We start from the raw sequence: 24,751 nt of genomic DNA, 5'->3' as shown, positions 1-24,751 counted from the left end.
GCAGGTGTCACTGTGCACAACCTCGCACACTAAACACATTCATATGAAAGCATTACAAGATCTAACAGAAGTACAATAATGTTAGAAACTCCTGAAGTATGTTTAAATTTACACTTATTTTGTGTACATCGGGACATGTACACCAAAATATACCACTGTATCTTTGCATTGCATTTTTTTTTTGTTTCTTGCTGTCCAACTGAAGCCTTCCTTCCAAGCTCGTGTGTGCACACTTTGATTTCAAAAGCTTTACTTTGCATCATTTGAAAGATTTTTATGTCACTAGTGACCTTTATTCAACTAGTTGGACAGGAGGAAGCATGCAGAGAGAGAAGGGGAAGACACGCTTTTGAACTGGGGACAACTGCATTGAGGACTATAGCTTCAGTAAATGCTGCACCTGCTGTTCCACTGAGCTATATGGTAAAGAAAGTTGAGATTTGATTGAGATCAAGATTCTTTAACTAAAGACATGGGACTTGATACTTAACTCTTGCTCTTGTTTTGAGACTTTACTTGGATTCATGCTCTAAAGACTTTAGACTTGACTTGGATTTGTGCTCTAATAACTTGGACTTGTATTTCAAAGCCTTCACACTTGAATCAGCCAAGATGAAATAGAACTATCTAATCAGATATCTGATTAGATAGTATTCATTTTATTTGAAAGTTGAATTGAGATTTGGAGAACAGTGAAAATAAAGACTTTCAAATATCTCTTAATAATTGAAGCAAAATACTCTTTCCTGAACAGGGAGTATACATCTAATGTGACAAATGTGTTCCCTGAAACATTAAATATCAAATTAAAGCAGAAAATTCTAAACAAAGGATTTGGTGCACACAGTAAAAACAAAGTGGTTAAAATAGGCAGACAGATTTATCACATCATGAGGTCTTTATTGAGATTAATATAAAAGAACATAATGACATGGAACATTTTGTGCTCACTCACTGGAAATAAACTTGCTGGAGGATGTTAGGTTTGACTTTGTGATGCTGACCTTTCTCCCAATCCTTTGAAATATGTGGAAGGGGAAAAAATACTAAGTCTCTCCTGACACACAGACCTGAAAAAACAAAACATATTTGATTTGGTAGGTCATGGTAACACCGAGGATGAGATTAGCATTGTTGATGTGAGCTGCTGCCTGTTTGCGTGCGCGCGAGTGTTTATGATGTGTCCTGATGGGACATTCGACTTGGGCTTCTGGTAGGGGGTACTCCAATCTGACATGCACTCACTGGATATGCCCTACCTAGTTATTCCACTGACAGCCACTGCCTGGGGAATAGGAGCTGTAGCTCATGCACGCAAAGCACACGCAGATTCATCGGTAAAATACACAGACACGTAAAATGCGCCTGTACACACGCGAGGCGGATGTGTGTGTTTTCACGCGAGCATGCCCCTCTGGAGCCAGTGTTTTTTCTGATTTTGCTTTGAGCGTGGCTGGTACAGAAGGGTGAACAGTGGGAGTCTGGTCTGCTGTCACTAGAAAATTCAAAGACATGCCCTCCCATACACACACTTTTAGCAAGCAAAGAACCGGAAAGTGTCAAAGACTGAGCCCTAAATCAGAATCACAAAGGACATCACTCTCATCAATGCACACACACTGAAGGTATAATCCATTATTAATTGAAGCAGATTGTTACGTTGAAATATGCTTCCCAGCTGTTTCAAACACATACATCCAAAAGAATAACAAGTGCACTTCAACACATGCACAATGGGTCCAAAGCCCAAGCTTCATTCTGTCAGAAAGCTATCCTTACAGAACATGAACTTTCATTAAGGTCATATCATGACTTCTCGTGTGGTCATAAACAGCAGCTGAAAGTGACCGCTTCATTAGTAAATGGACTTTTAAGCTATAATTCTCTCTGTTCGTGCTTTTTGTTCTCTCTGCAGCCGCAGTGTGCTGATTAGAAAGTCCTAACCCAGGTAGTTCCCTCCTACCGTGTGTGTGCCTGTCTGTGTTAACGTTCTGCCTGTCCTTGACAGCACAGGCAGTGGAACTGATGTTGTTATTTCAGCCTGGTGAGCAAGACAAGACCATCTGCTTTGCTATATAGATTGCCCGCCATGTATCTGGCAGTTTGGGCAGTTTGTATCGATAGGTTTTACTTAACCTATTGCTAAACATTGCCTTGCAGCTCTGAACCTGCAAGACAGTATGTGCTCATGTCACACTGCAAATTTCCTGACGTAGTTCACTTTGTTGTGGTAACATTTATGTAAGTGCTTCTTATCATTAGGGTATTATTCATTTTAGACAATAGAAATAAAACTACACTACATGGATATCCCGTCAGTGTTTTTCAAACAAATATTCTCTATTTAAATTACATTTTTACATAAACTTTGACATTTTCTTGTATGCTATTTAAGATTTATTTATTATCTTTTGTGAAAGGCCTATTTCCTATAAGAAAAAAACTGAAAGTAATTTCTAAATGTGCCAGTGGAATGGAAATAAGGTTTTAGTCATATTTCGTTTTTCTTTTAATTAAAGCCTAAGTGAGCACTGATACTTCTGTAAGAAATAATCTCAGATGCCCATCTGGACCTACACTTCTTATTATTGTGATAAGTCAAATAAGTTTCCCCTTGTGGCTTACGAATAAATTTATGTCCGATGTTGAGAATGGTGTTTGAAAGAAGCAGAAAATCCCCTGCCAAGATTGCTATGTCATTCCAATTGCACTTCCCATGTGAACTTCATGGTTATCATATATCTGCTGTTAGCCTCTATTTGTCTAGTCTGCTTTGCGTAAGCGGTGGTGCTTATTATGTTTACTCTTTTCTCCATCTTGCTGTCAGGACATATTTTGTGGCGTCATATGAGGGAACAGAATGTTCTTTTGCAGGTCCAGGTCACACAGTCTCACTTTGCCATGTGAAACTGCTTTGCAAAAATATGTAAGCTTTGATCGGTCCCGTCTCTGAAAAAGGACATTAAAGCTGATTGTTCACCATATTCTACAGCTCCAGAAAAATGTGAAAGCATGAAATATAAGGAAATTATGATTGCTCTTTCTTTTGGTGTTTAAATTGGATTAAATATATTTTCATGTGATGAATGCCCTTTTCTTTTTTTTTCCAAACAAAAAGAGCTTTCTGAGTCATAACCCTAGTGGTTATTTTCTCTGTAATTACAGACTGAATTGTAATTTTGACAAAAAAAGAAAACATGTTTTATAAAAATACCTCTAGTGCATGTGTGAATGCACTAGAGAACATAAAATAGATGGAGTGAGTACTTTTACTGTAAAGATAATTTGTGCAGGAAATAAGAATCAATTTGCCCTTAATTATCAAAAATAACTACGCTAGTTTGTTAGATTGAAATAGCTTTTATTTCAGTACTATGATTTTTTTTTTATTTGAATGAAAGGACAACTCAAACCTTAAGGCCAAATACACAACACAGTTTCTACTACAGCTACGACAATAAGCTGGAGAAGAGTCAACAGCCAAACCATCAAGATGACTGTCGTTGTTGTTTACCAAATGAGAAAATTATTTCTCGGACTAATACTTACACACAGTCATGGGAATAATATTTTGACAGCAATTTCTTTGGTGACAAAGTTGTTTGTTGGCAATGTTATTGGTTCAGAAAAGAAGGAAAACTTTAATAGTTTTCTCAAATGTTGCCAGAATTCGAGTTACAGATTTTGTCCCAGTTAGTCATTCCTGGCTGTGGTGAATTACAGGCAGAGTAAAAGACCATTTAAACCCCTGGCCAGTGTACCATCATCTGAGGTTTTTAAGCTGTTGTCGTCACAGAACAACTGCTCTATTCCCTCCTCTTTATTTTATAAAACCACAAAATAAGTATTTGATTTATGAATTCAAACTCCTTCTGGAGGCTTTGCTATCACTACTTTGGCCTTGGGTGGGTATTGTGTTGATGGATGATTGGTGTTTCAGAAGCAACACTGGCGCTCTTTGGGAAATGTCACACCTTTAAAGAAGATTTGTTTTCAGTCTAGAGGAATTTTTAAGTTGCCTGGGCCATAACCTTTTACTCATTAATGTCTGAATTATTGGTGACCATGAAACCAGTTAATAGGATGGATTACCACTGACAGCTGCATTAGCTTGGTTCAGTAGACTTTTGCATACTGCTTAATTTTCTAACGTGTCAATATGCTAGATTTCCAATTTTGCGAGAGTGTGATTAGAAGCAAATTTTGCTATTGACCGTATCCCTCCACCCCCAGATCAATTTCTGTTTATTGTGTTAAAGGCACAGTTAAAGCTTGGGAGAAACACCAATTTCTTCATATCAGTCACTTATGAGGAACATTTAAATTTTTAATCTCTCCATTTTAACAACGTCATCCTTCCATGTGGATCATTAAGATAAATTCCCTATGAGCTAATTTCCCTCTTGTGAGAGTTAAGTGATAATAAGTTCAGCTGAGGTTCTCTAATGAGAATACATTGCTGCTGACACTTCATGTTCATTTCCTCGCTTTTCTCTTGTTTTGTTCCTTGACAGGCTGGGGACAGCAGACAACTTGAAGGATCAGGCAGAAGAGAAACTTGGAAAAGAGAAGCAGAATGTTGAAACACTCAGGTAAGGATGGTACACAAAAACAGTGCAAGAATAAAAATGCAATTTAATAACATGAGGTTGAGAGAGTAGTGTTTGATAAAAAAAGATTTTGTAAACAGATTATAAACAACTGGAAACTAACACACAAAAAATAAAACTCTTGGCTATGTGCATATTGGACCGATCCGTGTACATGGCAGGGAGATGATGTCTGATACCAACAAACTGAGAGAAATGATGAAACGATGCAACAAAAGTAGAAAAAAAACCTCGACAAGAATGTTAATTCATCTGACCCATGGGTTAATTCCTGTAAATGGAGAGAGAGACTGAAAAAGACATGAGTGGATGACTGGATGGAGGGAGGGGTGATGTGACTGGGAGAGAAGAGATGGGATGTCAAGGAAATAGCGCGTTTTAATCACCCTGCTGACATTGAAAAATTCTACATGAGTAAATCATCAGGGGTCAAACGCATGCAGTCTCTCTGTGCCTCTCCTTTTTACTTTTAACCTTATCTCAGATGACATATCTGGCTCATATCTGTTCCTCCATTTGGGGCTGTCAGCCTTATGATTTATGTCATTTGACATTATAAAACTGACTCTCGTGACAACCAGTGCCCAGGCTCCTCATCCACTCTGCACGCACAAGTGCACAAAGCCCCAGAGACCAGCTCAGAGGCTGCATTATCACCCATCTTCTGTACAAAATTCAATGGATCACTTTGAGTTTCAAACCCTAAATTAGAAAAATAACAACCCTGCATCTCTTTGTGTTACAATCAGTATTTATAAAGGAATACCATTTTTTAGATAAAGAGTTCAACATGTTCTCACCCACGTGTTCCCCTAGAAGTGTTTTTGGAGTAACAAAATGTTCTTTTCAAACATTTTAGTTTTACAAGGTTTGCATTAGTTTGTGGCCTGATTTCAGGCATGCTTGTGATTGTGTATATAAATGTAAAAGTGTTATAAAAAGTGTGCCTTCTTTTAGTGCTATCACTGTTACTTTATCTTTATTTTAACTTCACTTTTTAATCAGATTTAGATTTTTTTATGATACAAGTGACTGTTAATGTCAATTTTCTGTATCATGTCTGATTATGTTGTGATTCTAAAATTATACCCTGTAATACACTGAATATAAAATATTATGGCCAAGATAAATGATTTCTGAACTTATTGCACCTTTTGATTTGACCTGCATGTACAAGTAACTTAAAAATAAATAAACTTTTGGCGGAAATTAAAAAAAACAAAAAAATTTTTCCACAGGTTTTCACAAGTTAGTTTAACTTACAGATATGCCTGTGTTGAGGTTTACTATGACATTCAAAGCTATGAGTGAGTCAGCACCACTTTGAATGATCTGAAATGCCATTTCTAGATCCCTAAATACTGTGTTTCTACTATATGATTGACTGATTGGCAATTTCTGTTAATTCATAATAAAGTGGCTAATGAATGTATTTCAAAGTGGATACTCTTTTGTGAATTAGCATTTCTCTTGGTATCCATCAATGTTCAATTCTTGTTGTTATTTTGCTTTAGAGGTGCGTTTGTGCAGCTGCAGCTGATCCTCCAAAAAACTCTGAGCGTTCTCCGCCTCTGTGGCAGCGGGTTCACAGACTTTAAGGGTTTCCTTCATCAGCTGACTGGGGCCTGGCAGACTTTCAGTTCTCAGATTTTGCAGCACTGCAAACAGGGCTTTTCAGGTAAAACCTACTCGTCAACATACACACACACATTAAGTAGCAATTTAAAACTATGAGTCTACACACAGTGTATGTCAGTGCAACGTTTCAGATGAGTGGGAAGGGACATGGAGGAAAAGAGGAAAAACATTTTCTATCAGTACGTCTGAATATTAGTTTAACTGTTACGCAGACTATTGGGGATTAATGGTGTGTCTCTGCGGGTTTAAAATTAATAAACAAACTCCTATTTGGCAAGATGGCGTATGTTTTCATGGGTACATTTGTGTAATAACTGCAAAGAAGGAAATTAATTAGGGATTCTAGTTAAAGGAGTATGACTGCAGTGTGTGTGTGTGTGTGTGTGTGTGTGTGCGTGCGTGTGAGGGTTTAAGGCTGACAGTAAATGCCTCAAGGACCGCTAACCTCCGACTCACCTCATGGGTGGGTCTTTGTCTCTCTGTTGCATGCTCTAAACAGCTGCCAAGTGTGGGCGTGTACATGTGTGTGTTCATATGTTTGTATAGGTGCACACACACGCAAGAGAAAAATGGAAATATGGCTTGAAAGAGGAAGAACATAAAGTAATCCAACAGTGGAGTAGTCCTCTGTTTGTATTGATCCCATGTGAGTACGTGTTTGTTCTGATGCATGATCATGAAAGCAGCTGCTGCACATACCAGCAGATACAATAAACTACACACAGAGAGTTGAGCATGCGCACACACACATCCATTTAAATACACTGGAAAGAAACCCAGTTTTGCTACCAAGATGGACGTTCAACTCAGCTTCATGCGAATATTGTTTAGAGTACTTGAGCTGTTAATTCATAAGTTTATAGGGGGAGAAAAGAACCCAAACAAACACTGTGAACCAAAGATTTTAAAAAGATCCTAATTTGTTTACTTTGTGATATTCAAACATTTTGTAGCTTTAAACTGTACTCTTTGCTCTTTGGGGATATTTTAACTGTTTTGGTATTAAGTAGAAGGACTGGAGGAGAAGAACTGAAATTTTGTTACAATATCTGCAGCATTTATCACAATTATGAGTCCTGACAAAATCTGTTGCATTTAACACAATATTTTGGGCTTTGAAAAACAGAATACAGAACAGAATATTTACAAATTCTGCCACAGAACCGGTTTTCACTCACTTTCATCAAACTAAACTTTAACTGTTTTTGTTCAAGCTTAATAGAATATTTTTACTCTAAATTACAGAATAATGAGAGATTTCTTTTTATTAAAATTTCAAATTCAGAAGTTTGGGTACATTTTATTTGTAACTGCTAGAGAAGATCTTTGTAATGTAAAAATGTAGACTTGCTACTAATTTGGCACTATGATTAGGACACTTGTATGAGTGGACAACCCAGTTGTGCCAGATGGGCAATATTTTATTTCACATCTGCAGCTAAAGCAGATATGCAGTTAATATATGCAGCATTTCTAAATGCTTTCATGGAGTTGGCAGTGAGTTTAAACAGTAGCTGGAGTCCCTGTTGTAGAGTAATTCAAATTGAAATCAATTAGACTTTTATTTTATTTCTCTTTTCCTTGCATAGTTATTATTAGATCAGGTTCAGTAGAAAGAAATAAAGAAGTTAATTAAAGTAAGAGGTAGAAGTCACTCAAGAACATCTATGATTCATTCACATAATTTTCTCCTTTTAGTCAGAGGAACTTTGTGTATCTTTAAAATAAAACAAAGCAGAAAAAAAACAGCCAGTAAGGCAGCGTTTGAGATTTTGGCTCAGAATGACCATGCAGTGAAATATTCAGATTTATTTCTGCCCAAGCTTTGTTCCATTGTACCAGCGTTGTAAAAGAAAATCCCTGTTGTTAATTAAAAAATAACCACAAACAATGTGCCTGCAAACTGAGACGAGACTTGGTTTGTTGCTAAACAGTGCTGTCTGGCAGTGTCCCACTGTGATACTCAAGCAACAGTTAGAGGGACTAGGGAATGAAAAATAGTGTGTGAGGAACATAAAGAGGCTGGCTAATACGCACGGATGAATGTGATTTATGATCAGACGGGGAAGAACAGGGAGGAGATGACAGATCAAGCTTGAGGGCTGTGGAATTTTACACTGAACGGGACAAAGGCAGCCAATCAGACGTCAGCAAAATGAAGACACAATCTGAGTTTATTCTGTGCAGTTGTCAGCAAACAAGTTGTGCAGCTTGGCATAGAAGTGGCTTTCAAAGAGATTTGACAGTGTGGGAGTTTTTTTTTTTTCTTGAACATTTTGCAAAATGGGGGAAAGGTTAAAGCAAATACAGTTTCAAAGCTGAATTAAGGGCGTGTAGGATTCTGTCTGTCTGCGTTTGCATGTTTGCGTGCGCTTGCATGCGCTTGCGTGCGCTTGTGTGTGTGCATTTGAGTGTGTTTGACCGATCCGTGAACCGGAGCCATCTGCCAACACACAGGGCCATCCAAAGACTACTGTATAAGGAATCCATTTCCTTGGGAGCCAGTCTTGTGCATGTGTAAGTTTATGGCAGCTGTATAAAAATGTCACATATATCCTCACAGACAGAGGGCAGCTGAGTGAGACGTTTCTCATTGCATCACCTTCTGCATTGCGATTCTTACAACTGCTTCAGCCATATATAGAAGATATCAGAGTCTAGATGTGAGAAATACATAGTTGAGTTTTATATGTGTAATATAAACATTATAGCTTCAGGGTAAGGCTAGTTAAGCAAATAGACTCTTTATGCTGAGACAGTAACACTCCAGGATTCAGGATTCTACTCTGGTTCAATTATGTGACATATTTCCACAAACTGCTGTGTCTCGGAAACTGGTGTTCTTTTATTACTCATAATAAACTAGGCAGACACCCAAAAAAAGGCCAGTAATACCTACAAACCCGAGACTATAATATTATAGTAATGTAGTCCCTCATAAAAATTCCAGGGTGCAACTATGTGTATGTGTGCTTGTTTTTATGGGTGTCTGTAAAGGTAGCTGCTTGCTGTCAGCACGTTTTCCTATGTAAATTACTCTTACTTACTGTGAACTCTCTTTATAGCTCTGCATTGTGTCACGTGGTATAAACCCCAAGGAGACGGTCGGTGTGTCTGTGTTATTTTAATTATGTTAATTAAAAAAAGAAAAGAAACTTTAGATTTTGACCATTTATCCACACAGACTATCTTACAATATAGTAAGTTCTAGGAGTCATTTTTATGTTCTGTGATCTTCATTTCTTCCATTCATTTTTAATGGGATTCAATTCCGCTAAATAACCAGGAAACTGTAGCAGTTTTCATTTCTTTCTCTGAAAACAATTAAGAGTTTATTTTTCTGGCTTGTCTACATCTTCCGCAGCATACTTTCACCAAGCTTCAGCATGCTCTTTCTTCAGCAGTGGAGTCTTGTTCATTGAGGATTTATAGAGGCCATTGCATTTGAGTGCATTGCTTATTATTTTCATGAAATAGACAGTGCTTGCTATTTCTTTGTCTTCCTGGAGCTTACTGGGAATGCTCCTTGGCTGCTCATCAACTCCTTTGACTCGTCTGTCAGACAAAAATCTTGGGTGCAAATAGATGTACATACCGTTCCTTTTATCTTCCATTTTTTTTCTCTAAATTTTATGTATCTATGCTTTATGTCTGTACACTGTGAACACTTGGAAACCAAAATGAATTCCCTGTTTGTGGACAGAATCTTGGCCATTAAAGCTGTTTCTGAAGTATTGCAAGGAACATTTGGCTATGCCTGGTTCATGGTGAATTTATGTTCTTTATTCTTCTGGATAATGCGTCCAGCGGTGAACAATGGGTGGGTCTTGGGGACGATAACAATATATCTTGCCTAAGAAACAGGTTATCTCAACTGGTATCAGGTGCTAACTTGACAGGATCCAGGAAAAGCTTCTTGCTGCAAAGCTTTTACTGAAAAAGCATGAGCGTTGCATGTTTGGAGAAAATTTGTTTGAAGCTCCAACAGCCTTACGCAGCATGAGTTCAAAGGCTGCAGAGTACAGCAAGCAATTAAACTGTCAGTCACGGCTGTCACTCAGAGGCAACATCAGGGGTTTTCATAGGCCCTTCAAAGTTATTTAATCCTATTAATGAAGCAATAATTTTCTAAAGTGACCATCAAACGTGTGTTGCTTATTTTTTCAAGCCAATATGCAACAGCTGTTGGTAAAAATTCAGTTAAGCAGTGTTTTACCTCAAAAGCTTCAGCAGTTTGTTTTTTGGGATAAGTTGTACACTCTTTCTAAGGTTTATGATAAGGAATTTTGTCCAGCTATGCTAAAGCAAAGAAACTCAGCTGCAGTCATGGTACAAAAGAAAGTACATCCCTTTTTAATCATGTTGACTTGTAGGGATACTTTACCTTATATATCACATCTCTGAAAGAGCACATATGATGCTGATCTGCACAATGTTTGTGTTAATGATAATGGGAAAAAATTTCCTGAGACTCAGCATTTGGATTAAGATTAGAAACAGCCACCTCACTGCTGATCACATCTTCACAGTTTGAAAGTTTGATTTTTTACCCACTGATGGCCATTGAAACAAGATTTTAGAATATATTTAATCTAGCCACCACACAAGACGGTAACCTTTCCAACCAGAGTCTGTGGATCAAAATATATATATTTTTTTACATAACCTAGTGCATAGAAATAAAATATATTATCCCATCACTTTACAGTCTGGATAAACTACACACACACCACTCTGTTTTCTACACTCAAAGGAAGTTCTACTTTGACAGAATGTAAATGCCATAAAAATTTCTTTTAGAAATTAATACACTTCACCACTTTAAATAGTCGACTTTTAATAGCACAGTCACTCAGTATCTCAGGTTGATGTCTATGGTAATTACATTTTTTGTGAAGTGTCACATTTCTTGGAAATATTAATATTGCCATGGTAATAATTAAAACCAATGACAATTTCAATTAAGCTACTTAAAAGTGTTGTTTTTTTAATTAAAGCTCAAGATGGAAAGGGAAGTAGATGTATTAGAAAAAGATTTAGCGCACTAAGCACCAAACATATACACATATACACTAAATAAAGTTACAAATACAACTCATGAGACATGAGAGGACTCGAGGCTCCACAAAATGTACTCAGTTTCTTTGCACTCACTCACATATAGGCAGGACATAGGAAGTGATGTGAAAGAGGCTTTTAGGTGTTTACATATTTTGGACAAATCAAAGAGGTGTGGGGTTCTTTTTTTTATTTTGGTCTATTTTGGTTTTATAAAATTAGGTTGTGCAATTCTAATTTGCACAACCTAATTTTCTAAGGTGTGTGTTTTTGTGCACTTGAGGTTTTAGTTAAATATTCAATGTAAAATCTGGTAGACATCAGACCATTTAAGCAAATAATAGCTGTGATAGAAGGTGTACTTTCTTATTATGATGACTATAATTATGGTTGTAATTTCTATAATCAGTAATCTTCATCTTCCATGTAGTATTTTGGTTTGAGATATTCCATTAATGTCTCAGAGGAGGTTTTGGTATATAAGACTGCAACATTCCAGCTGTTGCAGTGTAAGCATCAATTTCAAAACTATCACATTAGACTACTGTTAGTTGCAATAATTGTTGCTTCAAAGAAGTTGCGTTTTACTGTTTTTCAGCCCTCAACTATTCCCCTCGTGTTCTTTTGTTTGGGCATGTCTGTGCAGAGTGTAACTGTGCGCTTCCTCAAGTGTTGTTTTGTCATCACAGTTCATGGAGGTTTTCTCATTCATTCTTGTGTTTTTTGGTGTGCCTTTGAGTTTGAGAGCGAGAGAGAGAGAGCACGATGCTTTACCCTGCTTGGACCTTGTCATGTCACGGTGACCAGAAAGCAATTATCGTCGTATTGCCAGTTTGAGTAGGACCTCCTACACTCCTCTCTTCCTGCCGAGAGAAATGAAGTGAGTAAAAGGCAAGATGAGAGAGCCAAGAGAGAGGGCGAGTGAGAGAGAGAGAGAACAACGAGCCACAGAAAGAGGACTGATTGTGAAAGACACACTCAGAGAGGAATGAAGAGGGAAAGTCCGGTGAGGGCGAGTGAGCAAAACAAAGACATGGAGAGAGAGAATGTCAGGCTGACATTGCTGGATGGTTTGAGTGCTCTCCAGGACCCCAGCCACAGCGCCCCGCTGTTCTTCTCAGAGGGTGCAATTCTTTCAATACTGCGGACATAAATATGTTTACAAACACAAACACATACTTCTACTGGAAGATCCAGGTTTAACTTTTGAAGGTGGTTTCTTAAACTATATTTACTGCAATGCTATTTGTTTGAGCATTGCACCCTACACTGTAAAAAGGTAACCCAACTTAAATGTATCAAGTTAAATGGTCACGAGTAATCAAGTTAAATTTATGTAATTTAATTTACTATGTTTATTCAGCTGTAAAGCTAAACAAATGAAAATAAAGTAAGTTGGACAAACCTGTTTCAATTACTTGTGACAAATTAACACAATTTTTTAAAGTTGGAGCTCCATTCTACTTTTTCAGTGTAATAAGATTGTCAGACAAAACTGAATCGTTAAACATAATTCCCACTACAACATACACTAAAGACAGATTACTAAAAATGCAGAGCCTTGTTAAATTTTATCAATATTTCTTGACCACAGTATTAAAACCAGCAGCTCACCATATCTGATAGACCAACATGGCATATGATGCATGTGTTCACACAAACAAAAATCTGTAAAGAGTAGTATAAAAATATATTTAGAACCTTTTAAATATAAATTAATCACAACAAATTACCTTCATTTGTCAGATTAGTGAATGGGCTGTCCTACCAGTTCTTGGAGGAAGACTTGATAGAGCATTGAAATAACTTCATACACGTTGTAGCTCCACATTAAAGCAGACCATAACTCCTAAATATACAGTTTCTGCCTTTAGAAACAATGTTACTTGACTAAGAACTGATTTCAATTAAAGACTTTTCATGTCTGAGAGGATAATTTAAACTGAACTGCAACCTAAGTAAATTACCATTATCCTGTTGAGATTAATAAAAAATAATGAGGATAGTTACTAAATATGTAAATCCTAAAATAAGGAGTCGGCTCAGTAGGTAAATATGCTATGCAAAATGACATTGCCCAGGATGATTGTGGCGTGCTTCGTGCTATTCACTGTCCAAATCTGGAACTCAAATGCTCTTTCTCAGATGATATCCAATTCTGCCTGGAGCGGTGGGAAGTTCTGCTCCACACTCTGACAAGCTGCTGGCCTCATTTAAATTTGAAATATAACATCAGAGCACTTCTTGCAGGATTGCTGTTTCAACAAATGTGTCTACTGGCCTGGAAAGCAGCTATATTAAAATAACTCAGATTCAACTACCAGGAGATTTGCCTTGGATTGTGTTGCCCTCTCATTGTCCAGTTAGTTTAAATACGCGTTTATATTCATTTTTATTTATCATTTACTTTATCAAGTTGATGTATTTCTTTGGATGGTTCTGTCTGTCCACTGTATCAGTAAGAAACCAATAGCACTACTTAGAAGTCATTGTTTTTCTGTTCACCTAAATGCAGAAATACAGTTTAGTTTTAATTTTGTGTATGCTTAGGAGGAGATCATTTCTTTGTTTTGTTTTTGATTAAAAAATGTTACAGGACAAATCCTTACAGATTTCTTCTGCCTTTACTATTTTGTGACAATATGTCCATCTCAGTAACTTTTGAAAATAACTTTTAAGCCAATGAAAGTATATTTATGCTTAAATATACTTTTCATTAAGCCCACATTTCTGAATTAAAATGTTGTTTTTTATTGATCTGGTGTAATACAAAGCATCATGCCATGTTTTATTTAATAAATGTGCAAGTCTAAGGAAATACCATGGTAGAATACTCTGCCATTTTCTCTCACATGTCTCATTTTTTTGTTACATCCTATAATGAGGAACTTGACATCAATTCAGCCCTGAACTGCTTTTCGTCGTTCAGGAAGACTTGGTGGAGCATTGATACCCACAGATTTGTATTTATTGAGTGAATTCAAATGTGTGGGTATTTTTCTTTGTGTGTGAACAGAGCTGAGCGAGGAGCTGCAGCATTCCACTGTGGAGCTTCAGAAAGCGAAAAAAGAGAAAGATCACCTAACTCAGCAGCTGATGTAAGTCTACCGAATGTGGCAAAGCAAACAGCACTTTTGCAGAAACATGAAAACACATGTTTAAATGGAAACGCAGGAGGATGGTGGTATTTGGAAAATGCTGGGTGAAGAACAGGTCATTGCCAGGCTCAGGTCTCTTTATTTCCCTCAGCCAATCAAAACAATCTGTGGAGCCTTGCGGACACCACCCTAACTAGCAAACACTCGCGTTCCTGATGCTTGAGCAACTAAGCAACTAATACGTCAAATAGGATTTGATGTATATACACTCACTCAAAAGTCTAGCCAGGGATTTAAGGCATCAGAAAAAATACACCCCGGTAGCTCTTATATACCCAACTGAGGAAACAACATTGGCTCAAAGAGTTTTAACAGCTTTGATTTTTTTCCCCCCCTAAATATGGTGTTTAGACAACAGTATTCACAAATGAATAACGAAAAAGATCATGTGCTGCAAATATAACCTCCACGGTTTGAATTGATGAATATTAATCAACATGACGACATTGAAACAACCATGTAAATATGCCAGATTGAGCCACAAGGATTAATTTTCAACTGGAGTTCCCTGACAAGTTGATGGTAAAAAATGAAGTAAAACAATTGACATACACATGAAAGAACATACAAAGCATATAATTTACAGCCAGTTACAAGAAATGATTAATGATGATACAAATGAGCAATTATTAATAGCAAGTCACACCCATTGAAAAAAAAAAGCTAAATTTTATATGACCTACATTCTTATTTGTGCATTTAAATTTATGTATTCATTAACCACCTTCTGGTGAAGCAGGCAACATTATTTTTGATTATTCTATGTGCTGCATAGAATAATCTGCTTTGAGTAATTCTGGTGTTCATGCTCGTTACTTTGGTCAGTGCTGACTAACTTTTACTCTTGTTGCAACATACTACAGTGCAGTGGACCCTCTTCTTTCAAACACATAAAAATACAAATTCTTACAGATGCAAGTGGCACCTTAAAGCTTGATTTGTTTTCCTCTCTCACACAAACTTCTCATCATCCTGACTTTGTTTTGCCAATAGCCTCCAGATGTTGATGCTATTTGCACATCACATGGTTTGTGTAAGATTTTCTCTGCTTTTCCTCAGGAAGCTGATGGAGGCTGCGAAGTGTGCAATCTCTTTGATTGCACACATCAAAGAGATGTGTGCAATGCGGGACAAAAGTGCAAACCTTTAGTGTTCACCAGCATCCCCCTCAACAATTTGTTGTTTCCCACTAAATAACTTGGTACACAAATAATATAATAGTACTTGTTTTAAGCACGGTCTAGAGAACCTCTGGGGGAACCATGACTGCTGCCCGACAGTCTAAACACATTGACATAAGGAGCACCAGCAATGCCAAAATTTGTGGCCCTTAAATTGGGTGAGCACTTCTTGATGTTAAGTACTAATGATTTTTTTTCTTTTTTTACAAAGAGTGATATTTTTCTTTAAAAAAACTATACTAATTTCCCTCCCTCTTGTTTTTCTATTCATCTAAATGCTGAAATACAGTTTATTTTCAATTTTGTGTGTGCTTAGGAGGAAGTCATATCTTTATTTTGTTTTTGATTCAAATTTGTTACAAGACAAATTTTCAAGATACAAACTCCAAAATTAAAATATTAAGATATGTAATATAATGTAATATGCTGAAATAATTATGGAAGTCTATCCTGTCAAACTTGCAGACACAGTAGCATTCCTGTGCATAGTTCACAGAACAGTTAGATCACCTCAAACGTTTATGGTCAGATGAACCTCAGATGTGGAATATGACCCTCATCAGATACAGATTTATGCCTTGTGCAGCTCATGCTTAGAAGACTGCTTTCCTGCTAAAATGGGATCTTTTGCCATTCTATTAATCCTCTGAATCTCAATACAACTATTTATGTTTTTGTGTTAGTGATATGTTAGAGACTTTGTTGTCTGTCCTGTGGAGTTGCATTTTGATATGGATCAACACGTTGGTTTTTTTTTTTGCTTTCACTAATGTGCTTGTGATAATCTCTAAGTTTATGTGGTGATTAACTCACCCAGAGTCAGACAACAAAGAAAACTGTTCTATTCTTGACCTTAAATTTCAAAGATACTTCTCTATAGACAGTTGAGGCTTCACAATATCATAATATAGAACAACAATAAGGCACAGCAGAGTGAATAAATTTTTTCGCCAATCTATGATTTTTTAATTTTCTGGGCAGCACATTTATTTATTTATTGTGTTATTTTATGCAGCAGCAAATCTTTCAAACCTTGTCTTGATGACATCATTTATAACATTTGATAAACAAACCTTTTTAAAAGTGTGTGCAGCCTCATGGGGATACACAAACACTCCTCGACACATGAAGGGAGTAAATGTTAAAAGCATGAGTCTCCCAGATAACCAGCACTTTAAAGATCTTCATGACCTGAGTACACAGATGGAGAACATTCTTTTTCACTAATGTTTCCTAATTTTTCAAGAAGTACCAGTGGTCTACAAAAATGTAAAAAGGTGTTTGTACTTAGCATTTGCAAGGAATGATAATTAGTCATGGCATGTAATTGAGTCTGCATAGCTTTATTGTGTTCTGTAAATACTCATAATTTTTCACTTGCTTAGACGAAGAGCAAGAAGCAAGGAGAAAGAAATTGGCATCTATTCCGTTGAAATGGCAATTTAGGAATACAGATACATCGTTTTACAAAATGACATTTTGATCCTCAGCAACCAAGTTATTTCAGGTCTTCTCATATTTAAAAAAAAAATCTACAACTTGTTTGTTTTTTAGTTCAATAACACAACATAATGTTTCATGGAGGAATGGAGGAAAATTATCTGAAAAAATTCATCTTTGTCACCTTGTTTATTTTTTCTTCTTTTTTTGCAACAATATAACATTTTTTGCTTTTTGACATTCGATTGCTTAGTCGTATGATCCACTGAATGGGCCTTTGGAGCCTCATTTAGTAGAATAAACTACTTACATTATTTTTAATCCTATATTTTTGTTTGGATTGAGTTTCATTTTTAGCCTAATTAAGTAGAGTTGAATCAAAAAGTAGGAGACTGTCTCTGCAGAACCGACCTCCTGGTCATTTGCGTGACAGTTTGTACAGTATTTCTGACACAAATACAGTTTCCTGCAATCTGCGGTGGAACCTGAACATCCATCTAACACAGGGATCAGTGTGGATGGATGGGAAACTTGCAATCTCATGCGACCCACGCATCCATATGGACATATGTATACTTTGGGGAAAGTATACAAAAGTATACTTTCTCCGTATGTATATCTGGATAAATTTATTGTTCCATAATAAATTCTGTGTGAAGGAGGATGATGCAAATGAGCTGAAGTCTTAGACTATATTAAGTGATAAGAAGTTTGTGTGGGTTTGTGGTAATTAATTTAGTGAGAGAAAAAAGGGTCTCACACTCAGATCAGGACTTTCACCATCAGGACACTTGCAATATATTTATAGATTTGACATGTTAGATGTTTTCTGTGGAACTGATGAGGGGAGAGGGTAAAGCGCAAAATAATGAAGGGGAAAAAATGTAACTTGCTGACGGCATAAACAAAATTGCTGATGCGGATCTCTGGATAACTTTAAATTTTCTAAATATGTAATTTGGGATTAAATCTGCCTTTGAAAATTGCCTTAGATTTTTGTTTAGGACCAGCACACAGAAAATGTAAGATATTCAATGTTTGGTTTATGAAGTAGGAACTTTTTCTTTGTCCTTTTGTCCGAACACAATTGGCTGAAACAGTATTGCAATGTCAGGAGCCAAATTCAGTGAGTTATATCAAAACAGAAAATGCTAGCATTAGCCTAGTACTTGAGCAAAGTTCACTGCATTAAAACTTTGTTTACAGAAGCAAGATATGCATTTAATGTATGCACAATAACATATGCATATGTTTTGAAACATGAATAAACACCCACAACCTTTTTATATGCATTTGTGTCTGCATGCGTGTGTGAGAGTTTTCACATCATGTTTCTTCTTAGTCCCACTCTGTACCATATAAGCTGCACAGCACCTCAGGCCTTGGATTCTTCAGTTTGACATTCGTGAACAAAAAGTTTGTTTGTGTGTAAGTGTTGCCATAACAGCTTCCCAACCTTTAACCCCACCCCTCACCCACCACCTCCATCGACTGAGTTTTCAGCACCTGTTATCTTTTTGTGGCGCCAGTCCGTTGCTTTGGAAACACACACGCACACACACATTTCTGCCATGGCGAGAACAGAGCAAGGCTGTGGAATTTATCTGATCCAAGCACGCTGTCTAAGGAATGTTCAAGTGCAGACTATTGACACTCACATCCGCTTACACACTCCCCAAGACTTTGGTGTGTCATTTCTTTTGTCAATTTTCTTCTAATACTTGAAAAAAATCTCGTGCACTTACAAGACCTTTTAAGAAACGAAGTATATCTCATATCACTGGGAGTATTTCTAGGCTTGATGGGCAACTATGAATGTTCCAGACTTGACAGGAGTTTCCCAGCGGAGCGTTCCAAACATGTAACTTCTGGCTGACATGTGTGTTAATGGTGATAGGAAGGTTCCAGCTGTGCTCTGATTGGCAGGAATCACTGAGCAGATCCTTTCATCACGGGATGAACACATGGCAGACGTGGGCTCAGTTTAAAGGATGGATTAGAGGCAAGGGAGGAATAGATGAAAGAAAGCATAGATGCCCTGAACAAGGGAGGACGGATGAAAGAGTGTGAGGTGAAATGATTGAAGGTCAAGAGAGAAAGAGCAAAGGATAGATGTGATTGATGTGAAACGGCTTGTTTTCATAAGACTGCTGCACGCTGGCAATCTTTCTCTTTCTCTTAGTGTGTGTGCGCATATGTATACATTAAAGTGTATCTGCAGTAATTTACCGGTTGATCTCAGGGTGCAACTGAAGGCCTTTTCTCCTCCTTATCTTCTCTGCCTCACACATATACACACAAACATAAAGTCGTTCTTTTTTTTTTTATTTTCTTCGTGACCGTTTATCTCGGTTAGATATAATCAGTCACAGCCCTTCAGAAAATTCTTTTTTTAGCCTGTTTTGTTGTTTTGAATTCAAAGAAATCAAAACCGTCTTGTTTCTCTTCATCTATCATAAAGTAAACACAAAATCTCAAAGAATTAGATTTTGATGAGTAGGTTATTCTCCCCCGGTTCATGAGACTTTCATTGTATTTTTATATAGAGTGCTTGTTCTGCCACAATTTTAAACAACACTGTCATTATGCTCTAGAATCAACAGAGGCACATTGCCCTGTTAATCTCTGTTTTTTTCATTAATGCAGTGCATTCTTTGACTGACTCATACATCTACTTACATTAGAAACAAATATGTTCCTAAGACTACACAAAGGGAATCATTACAAGTTCCTTTTAGAATCCGTCATCAATAATGTGATTTTCTTTAAAAAGATGGTATTATGTAAAATCGACTTTTTTGATGTTCTAATGTTCTTCCCTCATCAAAAACATACTTGATAAAAATATTATTTTTTAGTAAACAACCCATTAAAATTTCTTTTAAGCCATTTTTTATGTACATAGCATTTTCTAGCAAGTATAGTTAACAGAAGTACCTGGAAACACATAACTCAGCTGGATTTTGTGCATATTGATTCAATTTTCAGTCTGTAACTGCATAGTATCATAAAATCATAAGCTGTTCTGACAGTTTAAAGCTGTAGTATATATAATTTTTTATAAAAATTTTGTTATCCATATGTGTTAAAACTGTCACCATATCATGACAGTATGGGTAATCTGCAAAAAAAATAAAAAAACATGCTCCTCCACGTCCTCCGAGTGTGGTCTGCAAAAATGCAGCTCCCTGTCAAAAATAACCAGTCAGGAAAACTATTTAACCACCGACATCCGTTGCTATGCTAACTAGTCTTAGCATTTGTTGCAGCCTATGTTGTGATGAATCGGCTGTAGTGTTGCAGAGAGCAAGAGGGAAGAGAGTGATGTGAGTGGTGCGTACATGAGAGTGATTGATAGCGCTAAAATCCTCCTCTTGCCTCTGATTGGTTGTTTCTGACTGTGTGATTTATTTCAGCAGTTAGTACTGGAAGCACTGGGAGAAAGCAGAGCTGAACTTTTTTGCAGATTGTCTCATACTGTCACAATTTAGTGATAATTTCAACAAATATGTAAAAAGAAAACAAAATAAAACATAGCTTTTAATAAAAGTGCAGCTCTTTTGAATCCACCAAAAAACTGAAGACAGATATCAGAAAAATCTGTGAAATTGGAAGTGAAAACAGGCTATCTGCCTATGAGCTTAAACATGCTGGTCCTCTCACTCTGTATCCTCATTGCATGCGGCTGCAAGGTCACAGGGCTAGACAGCCAGTAACATACACACACGCATACACATTAACTGACCATGCCATCAGAGAGGGAATTAGGTTGAGAAGCTGACAGGGTTAGTAGGGTTAGGGTAAGGTGTGTTGGTGTGTGTACGTGTGTGTGTCTGAGAGCATATGTGAAAGTGTATGTGTGTTTGTTGGTCTATGTGCACTTGCTGTCAATCCATGTAGATTTGAACTTATAAATGAGTTTCAGTGTCCCTCCTGAGTCGTCAAGGTGCAGCTACAGAGAGAAAAAGAAATATTATTTTAAACACAGTGAAAATTTTGTATTGAAAGTGCAAAACAACATGAAAAACTGTCCAATCTTGCCACCAGACAACAGCCCACAGCAGTTTTTAAACATGAGGAGTTAGGATATACAGGAAGCTATCTTGAACTTTTGCTGATCCCTGTGGGAGGATCCATTGTTCAGGCTGGCTTCTTCCTCACAAGGATTCAAGCGTGGGAGTAGTCAGGACACCCGTTAGATGGATTTGGTATCTGGCTCAATGTCACTTGAGATTGTAAAAACAAGCTCAGGGAATAAATGTGTGTCCTTCTGCCTCAATATAACACCAAGGTCAAATTAATCTAGATTTCAGGAAAGGAGAAAAATATGATTGTTTTTGAGTTTTTGTCACTATCTTGTTAATGCATATACATAAACTGATAACCATGTTACTGTTTTACTTTTTGTCTCCCAGGGAACAGAAGACACAGTGGGATGAGCAGCTGTTTAAACAGGAAGACACTGAGAAGGAATACGGACAGAAACTGCACAGGTTTATCGACCTTTCCCTCTTTTTGTGTTTCCCACACACCGAGCAATAAATTCCCTTGGCTTCTCCCACACAATCCCTTTTCTCATCCCAGTCATTCTCCGAACCATCGTCTTCTTCATGTGCTCCCATGCACTTCCAGATCTATTGCCTCCCTGAGAGAGGTGGGTACGTTAGCATCTCTTAAATTAGTTGAGGAGATCTTAGGCTTCGTTAAGTGCTTGTGACGCTGCTGAGTCTCGTGTGAGGCTGGTGCAACAGATGGAAGCACTTCTTAGCTGGCGAGGAGTCGTGTTTCTCACATGCTCTCATCAGTGCCCAGAAACATGTAAGTTGCTGCAGATATGCTTTGATTAGCCAGCATCGCACTGATACACAGACAATCACATGTGTGTCACATACTCCCAATCCACATGTGTACGCCCACAGAAAGACACATTTAAGTGCAGGGGCTTCTCAACTTCCACTTGCAGGCACTGGATGCATGCAGGGTGTATATTTTTTTCACATGCTATCTGCTGTTGTTCCCTCTCTAGACTGCTGGCAGCTTGGTGCGTTCAGTTACACTGTCAATTTATTTACCATCCCACACAGCAATCTCTGATCTAACCCCATGGCTCCTATGAAGCTTAACCTATAATAGCAACGGGGGTGGATGCAATTTCAGACTGTGTGAGGGTGAGAAGACAACAGTTTTCCAATTCCCTAAGAATGGTGACCATAAGTGTCTGAACAGTGTAATCTGGTCAAGCCTCCTCGCCTGTCTTCTTATATGCTGCAGCAAATTATTCATTAAATATAAAATGTCTAAAAGCCTTGTGCTTGTTTGTTTATAAAAAGATATCAGATTCATATCATTTGTTAATTAATAGCATTTATTAGAAAATGACGGCATTACTTCATGGTCAACAAACAAATAAGGAAGAAAAAAAGCAAGCAAAAATTTATCCATACATTATCTCACTCTTATTCTTGTAGGATTGCAAATATTTCATATTTCAAAACAGAAATGTTGACATATGTTTAATAAATGCCTAAAATTTCCAAAGGTTCTGACAAACAAGCCTCATTGGACCAAATATTCTAATTTATTGAATATAACTATGGAATGACTGGATAAACCTGGATAATAGTAAGAGGTGCAACTTCCTTCTTCGGATCGCTATTTTCGTATTTTTTTTTTATATGGTTTGCCCCAGTTTTCCATGTCTGTGACTTACGTACATTGATAAAAAAATTTTGCCAAACTATTGGATGGTTTTATCCTGATGTAACAAAGCAGGCTTTCATCAGTTACCTGTTGACCTATCAGTGTGGAATAATGGTGCACCTGCAGGTGTGCAAGCATGGGTGGCTGTTCAGAACAGGCGAAAACATGTCCTGTTTAAATACAGATGAAAAGAGCACTTCCTCCCAGAATATTGTAATACAGACATGTTTGTGCAACTCTCAACCTTTGTGTCTTTATCAACAGATTAACAGTGGAAGTAGAGGAGAAAAATAAGAAGTGGTTGTTATGTCAACAAAGGTGTGATGCCATGGAGAAGCAGCTGTTGTTATGGGGGCAGAGAGAGGAAGAACTAAACCAGAAGTGGCATGCAGCTGGAGAGGAAGTGACGCAAACTAGGGAAGTTATGGAAAAGATTCTGCAGGAAAACGGGGAGCTGATCAAAGAAAGGTCATTGATTCATGATTCTTCTGCTTTCTTGTTGTTTCTCCTTTGTGCTTGATTCTGTTTTTATTTGTTCACTTCTACCCTATAGTTTATTCTGAATATAACGATCATTATTAAAGCCAATTCACCTTATATTCAGCTGCTTATGCATAGACTGGCTTACAAAACTTTTAAAATAAGAAACTAATGAACCATCTGTAGTCCTGTCAGAAACATCCATATTGTCATTTACCTTAATAAATTTTGACTAGTTTTGTTCATAGAACAGCTTAACCACAGCTGTGTACTGACATTCTCTTAATAGTCTGAAGAGATGGGTCAGCCTAAGTGACGAAACAGGTCAGTAAATATTTACAGTTCAGATTAGCCCGAGAGGACAGATTTGGGTTTGGAACAATATAACACAAATCAGTGCAAACATTAAAGGGACCAAACTTTGCGTAAATCTTGAAGAAAATAATTGAACCCTAATGCTTACATGAGGCCAACATCACTTTCACAACGCAGAATATTCAGTAACCTGGTGCTTATAGTTTATTATCAGCTTTTCATTACATTGAAAATACTAAACGCCCCTGAGATCAAAGTTTGGATAACCATAATGACTTGGTTCGAATTTATTTTGGTCAACTGGGAAATATTTACTGTGCTCTCATTATTTCACTGTGGACTATTGGGTGTGAAAACACCTTAAATATCTTAATATTTTAATTTAAGATTTAATTTGCAAGTTTACTTTGTAAAAGTGCAAAGGATAATTTTCATAGTTAAAATTTTACCGTGGCTACAATCAGATGCTAACAGTTTTATATTTGTGTTTGAGCTTGCTTTGTTCACATTTACGTATCAGTATCGTAAATAATCAATTATCAGTGATTACTGTTAAGCTCAGCCTATGAAACTCCAGCAAATCTGTATTTAAACTAGTGGTAGTGATGTTCTTAACAGCATGAGGGGCCCCTAACTCATATTCTGCTTAAGGCCCCATAACCCCTTGGCCCAGCTTTGCATGACGAGCTAGAGCCACAGCACTGTGCAGCTCTCTGCTGGATGTGAGAGACAAACAGGGAAATTTAATTCATGTGGCACTAGTGGGGGACAATGTTTTTTTTGTTGAGTCTACGATAAGCGCCACAGAAGCTTTTTGTTTTCGTAGGCTCAGATTTATGGGACGAGTTCTTCTGATCCCCTCTCTTCATAGTCAGCCAGTTGGCACTGTAGCGCTCATTCATGTTTACAGGTCCACTTTTGTGGCTGCATGCCTAGCAGATCTTTTTGACTGGGGAGGAGAGGAGGTAGAGAAGACATTTGATATGGCATAGTTTGAGGCATTAGTGGCACTGCAGCGTGCTGCGGCGAGTACAACAGCTTCTCCATTGACTAAACCAACGGCACACCAGGAAAATCTCTGGTTGTCTTATGTCAGTGGTTTCAATAGACACATTTGCAGACATCTTTATTAATATTAAGTAATTATTTGGAATAGCCATCTATCGGCTAT

At 37.3% G+C, this 24,751-nt stretch overlaps 1 protein-coding gene across 3 annotated transcripts in view; it reads left to right on the top strand.

Annotated features, from left to right (window-relative positions):
- The window catches only part of lekr1 (leucine, glutamate and lysine rich 1), a 74,103-nt gene that overhangs the window by 26,315 nt on the left and 23,037 nt on the right, over positions 1-24,751 (top strand). For 2 of the 3 annotated variants that reach the window (XM_055027766.1, XM_055027768.1), the window contains exons 4-8: positions 4,515-4,592; positions 6,125-6,288; positions 14,323-14,404; positions 21,501-21,578; positions 23,050-23,253. In XM_055027766.1, coding sequence (XP_054883741.1) covers positions 4,515-4,592; positions 6,125-6,288; positions 14,323-14,404; positions 21,501-21,578; positions 23,050-23,253 — 606 coding nt within the window. The remainder of the gene's footprint in view (positions 1-4,514; positions 4,593-6,124; positions 6,289-14,322; positions 14,405-21,500; positions 21,579-23,049; positions 23,254-24,751) is intronic. The other variant, XM_055027767.1, reaches the window with a different exon arrangement.

The sequence above is a fragment of the Poeciliopsis prolifica genome, unplaced genomic scaffold (genome assembly GCF_027474105.1).
Source record: "Poeciliopsis prolifica strain line A6 unplaced genomic scaffold, Auburn_PproV2 SCAFFOLD004, whole genome shotgun sequence".
In the NCBI taxonomy this organism is placed as follows: domain Eukaryota; kingdom Metazoa; phylum Chordata; class Actinopteri; order Cyprinodontiformes; family Poeciliidae; genus Poeciliopsis; species Poeciliopsis prolifica.
This window is presented reverse-complemented; position numbering and strand designations above follow the sequence as displayed.